The sequence below is a fragment of the Bombus fervidus genome, chromosome 18, assembly GCF_041682495.2.
Source record: "Bombus fervidus isolate BK054 chromosome 18, iyBomFerv1, whole genome shotgun sequence".
In the NCBI taxonomy this organism is placed as follows: domain Eukaryota; kingdom Metazoa; phylum Arthropoda; class Insecta; order Hymenoptera; family Apidae; genus Bombus; species Bombus fervidus.
This window is the reverse complement of record NC_091534.1, coordinates 5,062,467-5,078,277: the sequence shown is the minus strand read 5'-3', so window position 1 is coordinate 5,078,277 and position 15,811 is coordinate 5,062,467. Positions and strand designations below refer to the sequence as shown.

The following is a 15,811-nucleotide window of genomic DNA, read 5'->3' as shown; positions in this document are numbered from 1 at the left end:
TTTGTTGACTCTAAATATATTATTTCCATGATAAACTGGTTTTTATTTCTGTCAGTATCAAGGATTAAGATCAGTTGCTACAAAAGTTGATAAAAGTTGTCTTAGGTATACGATACAAACTAAGATAGCTCCTTTGTGCAATAAAGTTGATGATTACTTTGTTGAAGGAACAAAATTTTTACAACTTTATAGAAGCAACTAGAGCATTAAAATTAGATATACTTATAGGAGGGGGTAATAGAAAATCTAATTTTGTTCTTCGTATAACTAATATTAAAATAATGTGAGAAATATTAACATTAAAAAGTTTTTAGAAAGGAAAATGTATTTGCAACTTTATGCAGAAATACTTAAAATTCCATATGTAAGACTTGAAGACTGTCTTTCACCATCTATTATATCACATTTTTTAGCAGACCGTAAAGATTTATCTCGTTATAATCTTCCATTTGTACATGTGTTACCAAGGTAACAGTAAGGTATTTCATTTAGTGCAATATATATGTATATTTGGTTGAAAATAAAATTTTTTTTATTTTCTGTAGTGCAAAAAAAAAAAAGGCAAACTATTATCTGTATCTAAAGATCTTGCAGCAAAATGTGCTTTCAAAGATTGTGACCAATTACGTAGACACTGGAAAAATATGGTATGAACGACAATATCTATGTTTATTCATCTTGCAATTTCCCTTCAAATATTATTTATGTATATTAATATGTATAACGTTTTAGTATGGATATTATTTTCCAAAAAATAAAGATGGAATTTTATTTTATGAAATTAAATTTTCAATTTCCAAATCCAAAGTTTTTACATATCCTCGAATGTGTGTAGCAACTAGTCCATTAGAAATTATTCCACATAGAGAAAAAGAATCTAGAATTACACACTTTTTATCTGATATGCTTATGAAATTACCTGGAGTTTGCGGTAAACGGCTACAGATATCCAAAGATACTCCATTTGATACTACGGTGAGTTACACAGAATATTTAATAATTTCTATTCAATAGTCGTAAATAAAATCTATTCTCCATTATAAACAGAAACTTTTAAGTATAAAATCAAGTAACGCATCACCAAAGGACAGAGGATTGATATTTAAATCTTGTGGCCGAATGGACTGCAAACGATGCAGCTAAATTGAAATATCCTAGTTACTTTGTATATATTTCCATTGCCAATTGCTAGCATTGATGATAATAATACCCTCTTTTTCTTGGATCTTAGCTTTCACATTCTCTATTGTGTCAGAAGCTTCAACTTCAAGATTAATAGTTTTCCCTGTTAAGGTCTTAACGAAGATCTGCATGTTGCTAGATCTGGGAAACTGTACAAAAAGACAAAAAGATTATATTAATGTACGATATCGTGAAAAAATGTGCAGTGGTAGTAAATAAACTAAAATAAACATTTTCTAAGCAATATCGGTATATTTTTTCAATTTTTAATTTAAAAAAACATTTTTTATCATTTTCTAAAAACAGAATGACGGCGTCACAGAGTATAGTTTAGTTGAAAACTCGTCTAATACCTTTTTACATAAATATGGAAGAAACAGCTGTTATACTTACATTTCCTGAAATAATTTATAGAATAGGGTAGACAGTTGCAACACAAGTCCATTTAAATTTGTTTGATAAGCAAATATAGAAAAGCTTTCGATGGGTAATTCACAGTAAAGAATGTCAAATAATGTACAACATTAACAAAGAAAGTTATTATATAGAAATATTATATTATTGTTGCATAGAAAATCATTGAAAAATGTTCAGAGTAATCCTTTTATATCAATTAATAATAAACCTTTGAATTTTTCGATATACGACTCTTTCAATCGCAAGTTGTTTCCTTGGATGTTATCGTTTTTCAGATGCTGTTTAAAGCTGTTATTACATTGGTTTTGCTTTTGATATTTAATTGATTCATACAGATTAATTAGTTTTGTATGCTGTGTATTTGACCACATTGCACAGCCATTTACGAGACATTGGATACGCAGATAAAAACAAACGTGACGGACGTGACGGCGGGATGAACGTTTCACCTAACACAGACGTGAAATTGCCTTTAATGAATCGGCCGATACTTGAAAGTACCGATACTTGACAATAAACACCCTAACGGCCCCGTAGTTATCCAAATAAGGGTGGTCGCCCAGAGGTTGATGCATCATAAACATCGTATGTCGAGGTAGTCTGAGGAGCCGCTGTAAATCTTAGAATCAAGTTAACTAATATCCCGTAGATTAGCAGGCGGCCTTTGTTCTATCAGCCCGTATACCTGTCACCCGTCATACTCGATTGCATTGAAGAAAAACTCATTTAGGCTATTGAAGGTTTCATACAAACATAGAATGTTTAGAATAATAGGTGAATTTTCTCAGGAGAGATAAAGCCAATAAGAAACGCCTCCGTTATCATAATACCGTTATAAATAGAAAGATTTTCCTTTTGAAATTCTACTTGCTATTTTCTTAATAAATAGAAACGTACAGCAAGATACAACAAAAATGGAAAATTTAGAACGTTCACTTGTGGCCCTAAGAATCTTTGTTGCCTAAGACGCATGAAATGCAAAATGCTAGAGAAAAATAAAGAAAATTAAAGAAAAAGCAAGCGAAATCGGATACCGTAGATACGTCGCTACATTGAACACGAATATAAACGCTAGACATTCAATAATGAGAATGATCACTCATTTTAGCAATTTCAGGATTGTTAGTAACAAATCAGAGGCATCGACAATTTTAATGGTTTTACTTTGTCGATACTTTTTTTCGCATTTGACAAACGACAACGTTTCTTTCAATATTTTTCAAGATTTAATTGCTTTTCATGCGAAGTGTATTGCTTTAAGTAATAGCTTCAATCTTCGTTTTTATTATCATCTAGTGCATACGCAATTAACAATTTTACTGGCAAACTAAATATATGGTATATCGTTGGCAAACGTAAGGAACATTTGCGAAAAGTGACAAGTGATGTGCTTTGATAGATAAAATATAATATAAGATAATGCTACGGCGTCTTATTATTCGCATCGCGAGAGAACTTTATCTGAAAATTAATTTATAAAACGTTAGAAACGGTTAAATTTTCCTGCAGAAAGCCTGATGTTTCACATATTGAAAAAATTGTGTACTTATTTGTAAAAATAATTTTATTATTTTATATACAGGCAATGATAATACAGGACGGTACATAAGGATCGGTACGGTAAGGGGTGGAGCATCAGTGACATTTGATTGGTCGACAACTTGCGCACTCGGCACAGTGCCTTATGGTGGGATGAAGGAGTAATGTGGTAGGGATAGTAATATAAAATAGGCACGTACTAGCAGCAAGGATTCAAAGTTTTTGGATTCAAAGTTCGGTATTACTGTAAGAGTGGAATAGTTTGTGTGGTTCGTTAGTACGGCGTCGTCAATATCAGAAATGTTTCCGTTTCCGGTGCTATCGATTGATCGAATGTCGTCGGTTCCATCGACGTTTTTTCACACTCAAGAACAATATGATCTACGTTTTGAAGCAGCAAGACGCTCGACTTTTCTATACTGGCCTCGATCTTTTTCCATTCCTCCTGCCACACTTGCAGCAGAAGGATTCTTTTATACAGGCATATCGGATACTGTCAAATGTTTTGCGTGTGCAGTGGAGATAAGTGACTGGTCAAACGGTCGTACTCCCATGCAACTTCACGAGATATATTGTCCATCGTGCAGATTTGTCTGCAATGAAGATTGCGGTAATGTGCCAATCGAAGGACGTAGCCGTTTGAGACCAAACTGTATTACGAAACTAAAAAATTTGAAATATGCTAATTACGAATGCAGATTAGATTCATTCGCAACATTTCCTAATACACATATGAGTAGAGAACAATTAGCCGATGCAGGCTTTTACTACGACGGAAGAAATGATATGGCCATCTGTCATCATTGTAGCATTGGTATAGAAAATTGGAATCCAGGAGAAGATCCATGGGTTCGACATGCAATTTCATCTCCTGCATGTTGTTATATAATCGAAGCACGGGGCTGTGAATACATTAATAATGTAACAGGCCAAGATCTCTATTCAAATTCTATTCAAGTAAGTAGAAAGAAAAGAAACTTACACCATGAATCATATGTATAATTAATAATTCCAATATATACTTATGTACATTATATTTATTACAGGAAGCAACAGAAACTACAGATGAGAATCATGAGGGATCCGACAGTGTAAATGAAACAAACGAGATGACTCTCGTTGAGAAAATTGGTAAGTAATAAAAATAAAAACACAGATAGATCATACATTCTTTAATTTGTATGAAATCCGTATACGTATAATAAATTTGTATTATATATTATATTTAAATATACCGTTTACTATTTTAGCTGCTCTGGAGAAAGAAAATCAAGAATTACAGGATGCTCGATCGTGTATAGTTTGCACGGAACGAGAAGCGACAAATGCATTCCTACCTTGTGGACATCTGGCAACATGTAATTTCTGCTCTTCAAATTTCGATCGATGTATAGTTTGCCGAAAAGAAGTCAATGCTGTAGTTCGTGTCGTTTTTGCTTAATCCATGCACATCCATATATATATAATTATGTACATATATAAATTAGCATGTTCATATCTCTAATATGAATATATTTTATAGTTGTTATCAAATTAAAATGTGTTATAATATGCAAATAGAAACAATAATGTTAATAAAGTTAACTTTTTTTTTTTTTTTTTAGTAATCTAACTAATTGTTCCTTGTTTTATTCCCCTTATTGTTAGTAAAATGAAACTGTATTATATATATATATTTCAAATCATAAAAATCATAGCTTACTTTTTCTTTTATTATACTTTCATTGCTTATGCTTCGCTTATAATCTTCTCTGTTTAAAAATAGCTACCAGAAGAAAAAGATCAAAGGCAAAAACATTTGACGCAAAAGGAGAAACTATCAAAAGCTAAATCTGATATAGGTAGCAGCTCATTTTTATCCAGTATACACATATTTATGTTTCTAAATTCTGTATGATTATGTTAAAATTACATATAATTATTCTATAATTTATTAAATAGGATCAAAACAATGTTGCGGAAACAATTGCTAAAATATATCAGTTAGATCAAATGAAGAATAGTGAATCGAGTGATTGTCTAAATGTGCGTTCAATTCCGCATGATCCTAAAGCAAAAAAAAGAAAGTGTACTTAATAATAAAGTATTATCGCACATCAAGAATACAGCAATTGTACAGGCAATATGTAAATGTATGTAAATGTATCTTTATAAGTAAAAATAGAAATGTACCATATGTGTTTTTAAGTGTACTATGTTAGTATAAGAAATAATACTAATGTGCTATAACATAACATATTATATTTTTAAATTTATACATTAAATCAGCTTTAGTATATAACAAATAAAATAATAACATATAGTTAGATATAACTAATAAAAGGTTATAAATTCCTTTTGTGTCGCTGATTTTTTATGATCTATTTACCACTTGTAATATAGCTTTTCTGTCAGCTTCATTTTTTATACCAATTTCAATTAAATCTTCATTAGTTATAAGTCATAAACAAATCAAAGTCAACCTAAAATAAATTTACAATATTAATTTATAATAAAATTTTATACATACATACATACATACATATCGTTGGTGTATTTTCCCTCAATACATTTTCATCGTTCATAGTTGGAGGAACATTTTGTTGGCGCAATGGATTAAATTCAAGCACATATTCAACACAAGTATCAAGATCTTCTCTGTCTATACTTTAATATTTAAATCTTGTGACCGAATGGACTGTAATCTTTGCAGACAGTACAGTTAAATTAAAATATCCTAGTTATTTGTATATGTTTCTATTGCGAATTGCTAGCATTGATGGTAATAATAATATCTTCTTTTTCTTGGATCTTAGCTTTCACATTCTCTATTCTGCCAGAAGCTTCAACTTCAAGAGTAATAGTTTTCCCTCTTAAGGTCTTAACGAAGATCTGCATGTTGCTAGATCTGGGGGACTGTAGGAAAAGACAAAAAGATTCTGTTAATGTACAATATCGTGAAAAAATATGCAGTGGTAGTAAATCCAAAAATAAACATTTTCTAAGCAATAGCTGTAAATTTTGTTAAATTTTTAATTTATAAAAACATCATTATAATCAGCTGAAATTTTGTTAAAAAAAAAAAAAATGATGGCGTCACAGAGTATGGGTTACTTGAAAACTTATCCAATACATTTTTACATAAATATGGAAGAAACAGCTGTTATACTTACATTTCCTGAAATAATTTATAGAATAGGGTAGACAGTTGCAACACAAGTCCATTTAAATTTGTTTGATAAGCAAATATAGAAAAGCTTTCGATGGGTAATTCACAGTAAAGAATGTCAAATAATGTACAACATTAACAAAGAAAGTTATTATATAGAAATATTATATTATTGTTGCATAGAAAATCATTGAAAAATGTTCAGAGTAATCCTTTTATATCAATTAATAATAAACCTTTGAATTTTTCGATATACGACTCTTTCAATCGCAAGTTGTTTCCTTGGATGTTATCGTTTTTCAGATGCTGTTTAAAGCTGTTATTACATTGGTTTTGCTTTTGATATTTAATTGATTCATACAGATTAATTAGTTTTGTATGCTGTGTATTTGACCACATTGCACAGCCATTTACGAGACATTGGATACGCAGATAAAAACAAACGTGACGGACGTGACGGCGGGATGAACGTTTCACCTAACACAGACGTGAAATTGCCTTTAATGAATCGGCCGATACTTGAAAGTACCGATACTTGACAATAAACACCCTAACGGCCCCGTAGTTATCCAAATAAGGGTGGTCGCCCAGAGGTTGATGCATCATAAACATCGTATGTCGAGGTAGTCTGAGGAGCCGCTGTAAATCTTAGAATCAAGTTAACTAATATCCCGTAGATTAGCAGGCGGCCTTTGTTCTATCAGCCCGTATACCTGTCACCCGTCATACTCGATTGCATTGAAGAAAAACTCATTTAGGCTATTGAAGGTTTCATACAAACATAGAATGTTTAGAATAATAGGTGAATTTTCTCAGGAGAGATAAAGCCAATAAGAAACGCACCCGTTATTATAATACCGTTATAAATAGAAAGATTTTTCTTTTGAAATTCTACTTGCTATTTTCTTAATAAATAGAAACGTACAGCAAGATACAACAAAAATGGAAAATTTAGAACGTTCACTTGTGGCCCTAAGAATCTTTGCTGCCTAAGACTCATAAAATGCAAAATGCTAGAGAAAAATAAAGAAAATTAAAGAAAAAACAAAAGAAGATAGATACGTCGCTACATTGAACACGAATATAAACATTAAATATGAGACATTGAATAATGAGTATGATCACTCGTTTTAGCAATTTCAGGATTGTTAGTAACAAATCAGAGGCATCGACAATTTTAATGGTTTTACTTTGTCGATACTTTTTTTCGCATTTGACAAACGACAACGTTTCTTTCAATATTTTTCAAGATTTAATTGCTTTTCATGCAAAGTGTATTGCTTTAAGTAATAGCTTCAATCTTCGTTTTTATTATCATCTAGTGCATACGCAATTAACAATTTTACTGGCAAACTAAATATATGGTATATCGTTGGCAAACGTAAGGAACATTTGCGAAAAGTGACAAGTGATGTGCTTTGATAGATAAAATATAATATAAGATAATGCTACGGCGTCTTATTATTCGCATCGCGAGAGAACTTTATCTGAAAATTAATTTATAAAACGTTAGAAACGGTTAAATTTTCCTGCAGAAAGCCTGATGTTTCACATATTGAAAAAATTGTGTACTTATTTGTAAAAATAATTTTATTATTTTATATACAGGTAATGATAATACAGGACGGTACATAAGGAGCGGTACGGTAAGGGGTGGAGCATCAGTGAAATTTGATTGGTCGACAACTTGCGCACTCGGCACAGTGCCTTATGGTGGGATGAAGGAGTAATGTGGTAGGGATAGTAATATAAAATAGACACGCACTAGCAGCAAGGATTCAAAGTTTTAGGATTCAAATTTCAGTATTACTGTAAGAGTGGAATAGTTTGTGTGATTGGTTCGTACGATAGTGCAGTTTTAGTAAATTTAACAATATAAAATATACAAGTACAGGATATTAAATCTTTGTGAAGATTCCATTTGAAGAGTTGGTGAGCTGTTGTAGCGATACCTAAACATCTCATATTCGTAAGTTTTGTCTGTAATATATTTCTGTTTGATCAACTGTACACGTATAATATTTCTCGAAAATAAATTAACTAAAAACGTTTTACCATTTGTAAGTCAAAATATCGTAGCGAAAGAATTTATGTAGATTGTACAGAAAGTTTCGGGATCCTTCAAACGCTTCAAATATCAATTAAAATCGCTGTAATTCTTCAAAGACAATTTTTAACTTTTGCGCTAAAACACACGGAACTGAGATTACTTCGATAATATCGGCTTGTTACAATTACTAGGTATTTTAATTTCTTTCTTTTTCGGTTTTTTTTTTTCCCCCTTTAAATAGGTGTGAAAACTCTACAAGTGACAATAAGGACAAGATGTTGCATATATCTAACATCCAACCTGTGCTACCACAATACGAAGAATCTCCAGAACACGAAGAATCGTCAGACGATTCAATTTCGTCTGATGTGATTCAGATACCGATACCGGCATATACCAATCGTTGGCACCGGTACCGACACCGGTACCGGATGCCGGAACCAATGATTAATCCAGTGTCGTCGGTTCCATCGACGTCGCGTGGCATTCGAAAACATCATGGTGATTTTCGTTTTGAAGCAGCAAGACTTTGGAGTTTTCGAAACTGGCTTGTACCTCTCGTTGACCCTGCCAGTCTTGCAGCAGCAGGATTCTATTATACAGGCAAAATGGATAGAGTCAAATGTTTTGTGTGTCGAGTGGTGGTAAGTCACTGGTTAGAGGGTCGTACTCCCATGCAAGTTCACGAGATATGGTCTCCAGAGTGCAGATTTGTCCGCAATGAAGATTGCGGTAATGTGCCAATTGGTACACACCCTGATGAAATTCAACCGACAGAACGAAGAAATGGAAATATATTATGTCGTTACGGTTTAGAATATTCGCAGTCCTTTGATTTTAATGACCATCGATTTGTAACAGATGCAGAAGACCCGACGGCATATGATCTTAGCCGTTTGGGACTAAAAAAAGTTAAGAAACCAAAACATTTGGATTATATTACTTACCAATCCCGATTAAATTCATTCTCAACATTTACTGATACATCTATGAATAAAGAACTATTAGCCGATGCAGGCTTTTACTATAACGAAAGAGATCGTATGTCTATCTGTTATCATTGTGGACTTGGTGTAGTAAGTTGGAGTCCAGGAGAAAATCCATGGGATAGACATGCAATTTGGTCTTCAAGCTGTTGTTACTTGATAACAGTTCGTGGCCACCAGTTTGTTAATGATCTAAGACAGCAAAACATCTACGAAAATTATGAAGAAGTAAGTAGAAAGAAAAGAAACTTACACCATGAACCATATGTATAATTAATAATTCCAATATATACTTATGTACATTACATTTATTTCAGGAACCAATTGTTGATGACGATACGAGATCCGATAGTGAAGAGGAAACTAACGAGATGACTCTCGTTGAGAAATTTGGTAAGTAATAAAAATAAAATCACAAATTCTTTAATTTGTGTGAAAACTGTACACGTATAATAAATTTTATTATATATTATATTTAAATATACTGTTTACTATTTTAGCTGCTCTGGAGCAAAAAAATAAAAAATTGAAAGATACTCGATCGTGTAAAGTTTGCACGGAACGAGATGGAACAATTATATTCCTACCCTGTGGACATTTAGTAACATGCTGGTATTGCTCGCGTGCTTTTGCACGATGCATAATTTGCAAAACAGAAATTAAAGCCCTAACTCACATATATTTGCCATAATACATGCACATCTATATATATAATTATGTACATATATAAATTAGCATGTTCATATCTCTAATATGAACATATTTTATAGTTGTTATCAAATTAAAATGTGTTATAATATGCAAATAGAAACAATAATGTTAATAAAGTTAACTTTTTTTTTTTGTTTTTAGTAATCTAACTAATTGTTCCTTGTTTTATTCCCCTTATTGTTAGTAAAATGAAACTGTATTATACATATATATTTCAAATCATAAAAATCATAGCTTACTTTTTCTTTTATTATACTTTCATTGCTTATGCTTCGCTTATAATCTTCTCTGTTTAAAAATAGCTACCAGAAGAAAAGGATCATTATAAATCATTATAATTCTTAATTTTAATTATCTTCGTTTAAGGTTATAAACTAACAAACGAAAGATATGTCGTCAAAAGCAACAGAGTATTGGAAAGGAAAAGAGTGAGAAGATATTACAATTATATTGCATTAAAGAAACATGATTAAATGTTGTGCAATTTGGTTATAGGCTATTGGTTGTTCAGGATATTCAGGAATTATATCTCATGACTTTGGTAGACGATCCTACACCTTCATATCGGTGGAGATTTATTAATGAAAGATACCGTATAATAGAATTTCAAAGCCAAACTTTTTGTACTGCATCGTGTAATGGATATCTAATGAATCGCGTAATATCTGCAAGGAACCATGGGTCGCAAATGAATCGTTCTTTCAGAATATGATCTTAAAGTTCCATTGGCTCTTATTGAAATCTATCTATTGAAATTACATTAGAAAATGTTTACATTTCCCAGTTAGATAAAAACTAAGTAATGCCATATTAATGAACGAACAGAAAGCTATTCCTTTGAATATATGATAATCTACGCTAAATAGAATGAAGCATCTAACTTTATCATTTCAAACATCATTACAAAATGATTTACTTTATGGAAAAATCTTTCGCATAAAAATTGAATAGCGTTGAAGAGAATACGATTTGGTATGTGGAACTGCAGAAACGTTAACTACTCTTCGATTTCGATGTTTTCGAATATGTTGTAGAAATCGATATTTCAAATAAGCTTTTCCTATATAAGAAGTGAATTCGCTTAGTTTCCGGGATATTCGCGAAAAACTACCGACATCGCTACAGTGAATTCTGCATCTGCAGTTGTGCAACTGTGACAGCGTATGCGTTAGTTTGGTTACCGATTGCCGGTCACTTATCTTCTCTTTGGAAACGAGGGTAGGGCGGCTTCGTAGCCTAGAGGCTTCGTGCACAACGTACACATGCGAGGCTGCAAGAGTCCGTTATAACCGGTAACTTATAACTCGATTAAAAGTAAATATCATCAATGTATTGGGTTCAAATATTAAATAATTAAATAATTGTTAATGTACAAAAGGTAAGTGACCGACGACTGGCAACCAGACCGACGCATACGCCGCTCTCGCAGATGAACAACTATAAGCAGAAGTACAGTATAATCGAGCCGGTAGTTTCTTACCAATATATTGAAAATTAAACAAGTTCAATCTTTATATACAGTATAGTAAATAGGTAAAAGTTGTTTAAAATATTTCTGCAACATATCCAAAAATCATAGAAATCCGAGGGTAGATAACGTTTCTACAGTTTCACCCTATATACCGTTATATATTGCATACAATATTATACGTATATAACAATAATAATAATATTATAAGGTAATAGTTAATATTAATAAGTTAATATTATAAGTTAATACAGTAGATAAGTAAATAAATAAATAAATAATCTTCAGTAAGGATTTCTGATGTTCTATCATCGACGTTCGGTCGCGCACGGCTATTTCGCACGCGATCGTAGCACGTATATATATATATGTATGTGTTCCATATACTTTGCAGTCGCAGAGTCGTGTCTTAACTTCGCGGTTGCGCGCGTTTGGTCGCGAATGGGAACAAGAATAAAGAGTAGACTTCGTTTAAAGAATCTTGCTACGGCGTGGGGAAAGCAGTGATGCCTTTTAGTAAGCAGATTGTGAGGTTTTCCAAGTTTAGGGATAAGAGTAATTAATGATATTTTTCAAGATTAGTATCGTATTCAAGGCGACGAATTGCATCAAAAATAGAGGTAATGAGAGCAATCCCTTTTATGAGAAGCTCCTTGAAAGCTTTTAAGAGCTGGTTCATACGTTGTCCTATATCGTAATACAGTTGCGACATCTCGATGCCGCGTGCGTCTTCCTCCTCGCTTAATTCTGCCAGCTCCAGTTGGATCGCGTTGAAATCACGCCCGTATTTGTCCAGATGTTTTTCGAGGAATAATAAATCGGACTCATCCTGACGACCGGATTGTTCGTACTCATCCAGTCGTTTCGATATGAGCGTGAATTGGCGGCTATAATGGCCTCGTCTCCGACACAACGAGGTAATTTTGTCTGCGGTTGCCATTGTTACGGCGGATAGTGGATCGGGAATGCAAGGAACAAGCTTACCTCGTTGTTGGGATTCGTGACTGTCGTGACTACTTTGCCTACCTGCGGCGGGAGGCTGCGTGGTTGCGTTCTTCAACCACCGGGTTTTGTCTCCTCAAACTTGACAGCTCCCGGCGTTACTGATTTCGCTGGTATCACGTCGGAGACACAAGAAATCGCGAAATTAACGGATCGCCGGTAATCTCCTCGCATCGCGGTTCCAACGAAATGATTCTTTCACGAATAGGGCGAAGAAAATTGAACTTCGTATGCGACAATGAAATTTATTATAGAAATCCAACAGAGTGACGGTTCAAGCGTTACAACAGAATGGTTGGGAATGTTAGAACAAACTGGTTTGAAATGTTACAACAGACTGATTCGAGCGCTTGTTTAGGAGGGTTTAGTCCCTTTGGAGGGTGTATCAGAGGCGCCTTTTAAGTTATTGTTTCGATAGCTGTGGCATGCAGGGTGTTTAATCTATCCGGTTACTGAGCGAGCGGCCCTTCTTGAGCGGGTGGTCTTCTTGAGCGTGTGACATTTCCCCCTTCTTAGACTCGCTTTGCTTCATTGAAGCGTATGACTCTGGTGGGTCGCCCGATTTGGATGATCCCGCTATCTTCATCTTCTGCGATGTTTTGGTAAGTAACCGTCCTTGGTGCTGTTGATGTTTGACCGATCCTGTTTACGCGAGCGGTAGGGCAGAGTATTTTGATACATACATTTTTGGGAAATGATCGACGTAGACATTCGAAAAGTTTACATTTCTACATTACATATATTGTTCCTAGTCCTAGGACTACGATTCCTAATATTTGTAGTGTGAATATGCCATATCCCTTCAACGAATTTATGCGTCGTTCACATTGCAGGGTACTGATTTGCATTTGCAACGTATCGAGGTCGGCTTTATATCGGTTAGAATTGTGAGTTACTCTTGGAGCTGTTTCTAATATTTTCTCTAATATTAGAACGTCTGTTTCTTCGAAGCTGTATATACTATTCTTAAGTTTGGTTTCGTAAGAGATATTTTTATGTGATCCTCCTATTTTCATAATATTATGATCGTATGTGATTATGCACCCGGTTTTCCTGCTAATTAAACTTGGTTGTCTAATTTCTAGGATTTTACGTGTCTTACATAATACGTCGATTTGTACATTCTTCTTAGGAATAATAATGTAATGGTTTTCTGTCTGCAAAGGTACGAACGTCAGTCCTTCCAATTTGAAGACAGCAGTCGGGCAAGTTTTGACTGTCCGTTGATTATTAATTAATTCTGACCCGCATTCAGGTGAATTGGTTCTATTGTGACTCGGTTCAGTTCTTTTACAAATGTGGATGATTGCTGTTCGTTTACAATATTTGTCTAAATAGTGACTATCGGCAAAGGTGTATTGTTCTGAGTTGGTTAGTATCAAGTCAGTTTCCATTACAGCTGCAACGAATACAGAGTTTTGTTTGGAAGGTATCGGATAAATTTTAGTTATTTTCCATTCATTGTTTTCCAAAACCGGCACATTGTATTGTATTGTATAAGTTTATAAGTTTGTATATTGTATAAGTTTGTATATTTTTAGTTTACTTAGATGTAGAATTAGTTGAAAATTTTGATCTGAAGGTTCGATATGATTAGTCATAAAGTTTAGTCTCGTTATTTGGTCAAGTGTTTTTAAGAATTGTTCAGGTTCTATAACTTGTGGATTTATGATTCCTTGTTTTCCTAACGTGACAGTGTTAAAAATTTCGTCGATGTTAACATGCAGTTCCGATATGGTAGATTCAGTTTGAATTACTAGGGAGACTAGCATTTCGTTTTTTTCATTGTGGTTTTCAATCTTGTGTATATCGTTGGCAAGGTTTTCGAGTTGATCTGTTTTGGTGTCGTCTAGCACGCGTTTGATAAGTGCGGTTTGCTCATTAAGCATTGTTTTTATTTTGTTGTTGGAGTCAAATAATGTGTCGATGTTTTCGTTAATGAGTTCTAGGTCCCTTTCGTCGAGAGTTGCAAATAAAGTTTTGGATACTGAGCCTACGACATTGAGCAATCCGCGTTTGCTTCTATAATGCAATAATAATTTGAGTTGCCGAGTCAGGTTTTGAAAATTTCTGTACTTAAATTTTAGGCTGCTTATTTCTGGTATGTGAGCGCAAGGTGGTTTACATTGTCGGTCTATTAAATCTATTACGAGTTGTAATCTATCAACTTGATTGGATCGTTAAGGCCTACTATAAGGGTGATATCTATTTGTTTGTTGTACAGATAGCAATCGTCGATGTGTTCCAAGAAAATGTTGGCGTAATTTAGTGGTTTTACCACTAGATCGCTTTTAATGTATTCGAGTGTTATAATGATCCATGTTACGGTCTTCTTCCTGAAAAGTAGGATTTTAGCCTGTTACCGTGGATTCTTTGCGTATGACCGTTGGAATGTTCGATAAGATAGGTGGGTGGATTAGAGGGGAGGATTTCTGCAGGTCCTAGCCATTCGTGATCTAGTTTGTTGGTTTTGTGATCGTTATGTACTCATACTTTGTCTTTTACTTGGAATATAGTTTGTGTTTTGATAATTTTTCGAATCTGATCTCTTTGATACCGCCTTTTGTTTGATTCAGTGATTTCTCTTGCTTTCGCTATATAGGCGTTATGTCGGTTCCTCCAGAGTTTAAATAATTCATCTTTAGTTAGGGTGAGGGTGTTTGATATCGAGGACGGCATGTTAGTCATTTGTCGTCCAAATGTTAGTTCGAATGGGGTATGTCCGGTCGTTTCGTGTACCGAAGTATTGTATCCCATGCATATTAGTTTTAAATTTTCGTCCCAGTCGTTTTATCGATCGGTCTTACAAGTTCGAATAAGATCTTTTACTACAGCACGTGTTCGTTCAAGAGATCCGTTAGATCGCGGGTGGAAAGAAGTGGTTTTCACATGTCGAATACGAAATTTCGTCCCATGTCCGTGAGGATACTTTTCGGTGCAGAAAATATATATGTACGATCGTAAATCTTTTGATAATTCAGGTGATCGATTTTGAATTCTGAAAATCGAGTTTTATTGTGAAAATAATTAGATAAAATACAAAAATAAACAACAATCGATATCCGTCTATAACAATAAATAACAATAAATTACATAAACGGGAAATAACAAGTTCCGTACAATGTTTGCCGGAAAATCGAGAATCGATTTTCAACGTCCTGAACTACCGATCTTTCTCCGTCGGTCTTCAAAATTGTAAATAATTATTCTGTGATCTTGTCTGTCTCTGATCTTGCTCTGTGTCCGTCCATTTGGGAAATGAGTGTCTCTCAAGTATGGTCGTCCGTAAAACATATAAGGGGGTAGCT

At 33.8% G+C, this 15,811-nt stretch overlaps 1 protein-coding gene and 1 long non-coding RNA gene across 2 annotated transcripts; one reads left to right on the top strand and one right to left on the bottom strand.

Moving 5' to 3' along the window:
- Positions 1-5,359: 5,359 nt before the first annotated feature.
- LOC139996759 (uncharacterized) lies at positions 5,360-6,734 on the bottom strand. Its single transcript, XR_011802342.1, has 3 exons — positions 6,291-6,734; positions 5,660-6,033; positions 5,360-5,600 (listed from the first exon to the last, which is right to left on the bottom strand). It is a non-coding gene; the product is annotated as an uncharacterized lncRNA (long non-coding RNA).
- Positions 6,735-8,611: 1,877 nt separating this feature from the next.
- On the top strand, positions 8,612-10,615 carry LOC139996426 (baculoviral IAP repeat-containing protein 7-B-like). The gene is made up of 4 exons (XM_072020798.1): positions 8,612-9,550; positions 9,640-9,715; positions 10,400-10,461; positions 10,529-10,615. Exons 1-4 carry the CDS (start codon positions 8,612-8,614, stop codon positions 10,613-10,615), a joined length of 1,164 nt encoding a protein of 387 aa, XP_071876899.1.
- The last annotated feature ends 5,196 nt before the right edge of the window (positions 10,616-15,811 follow it).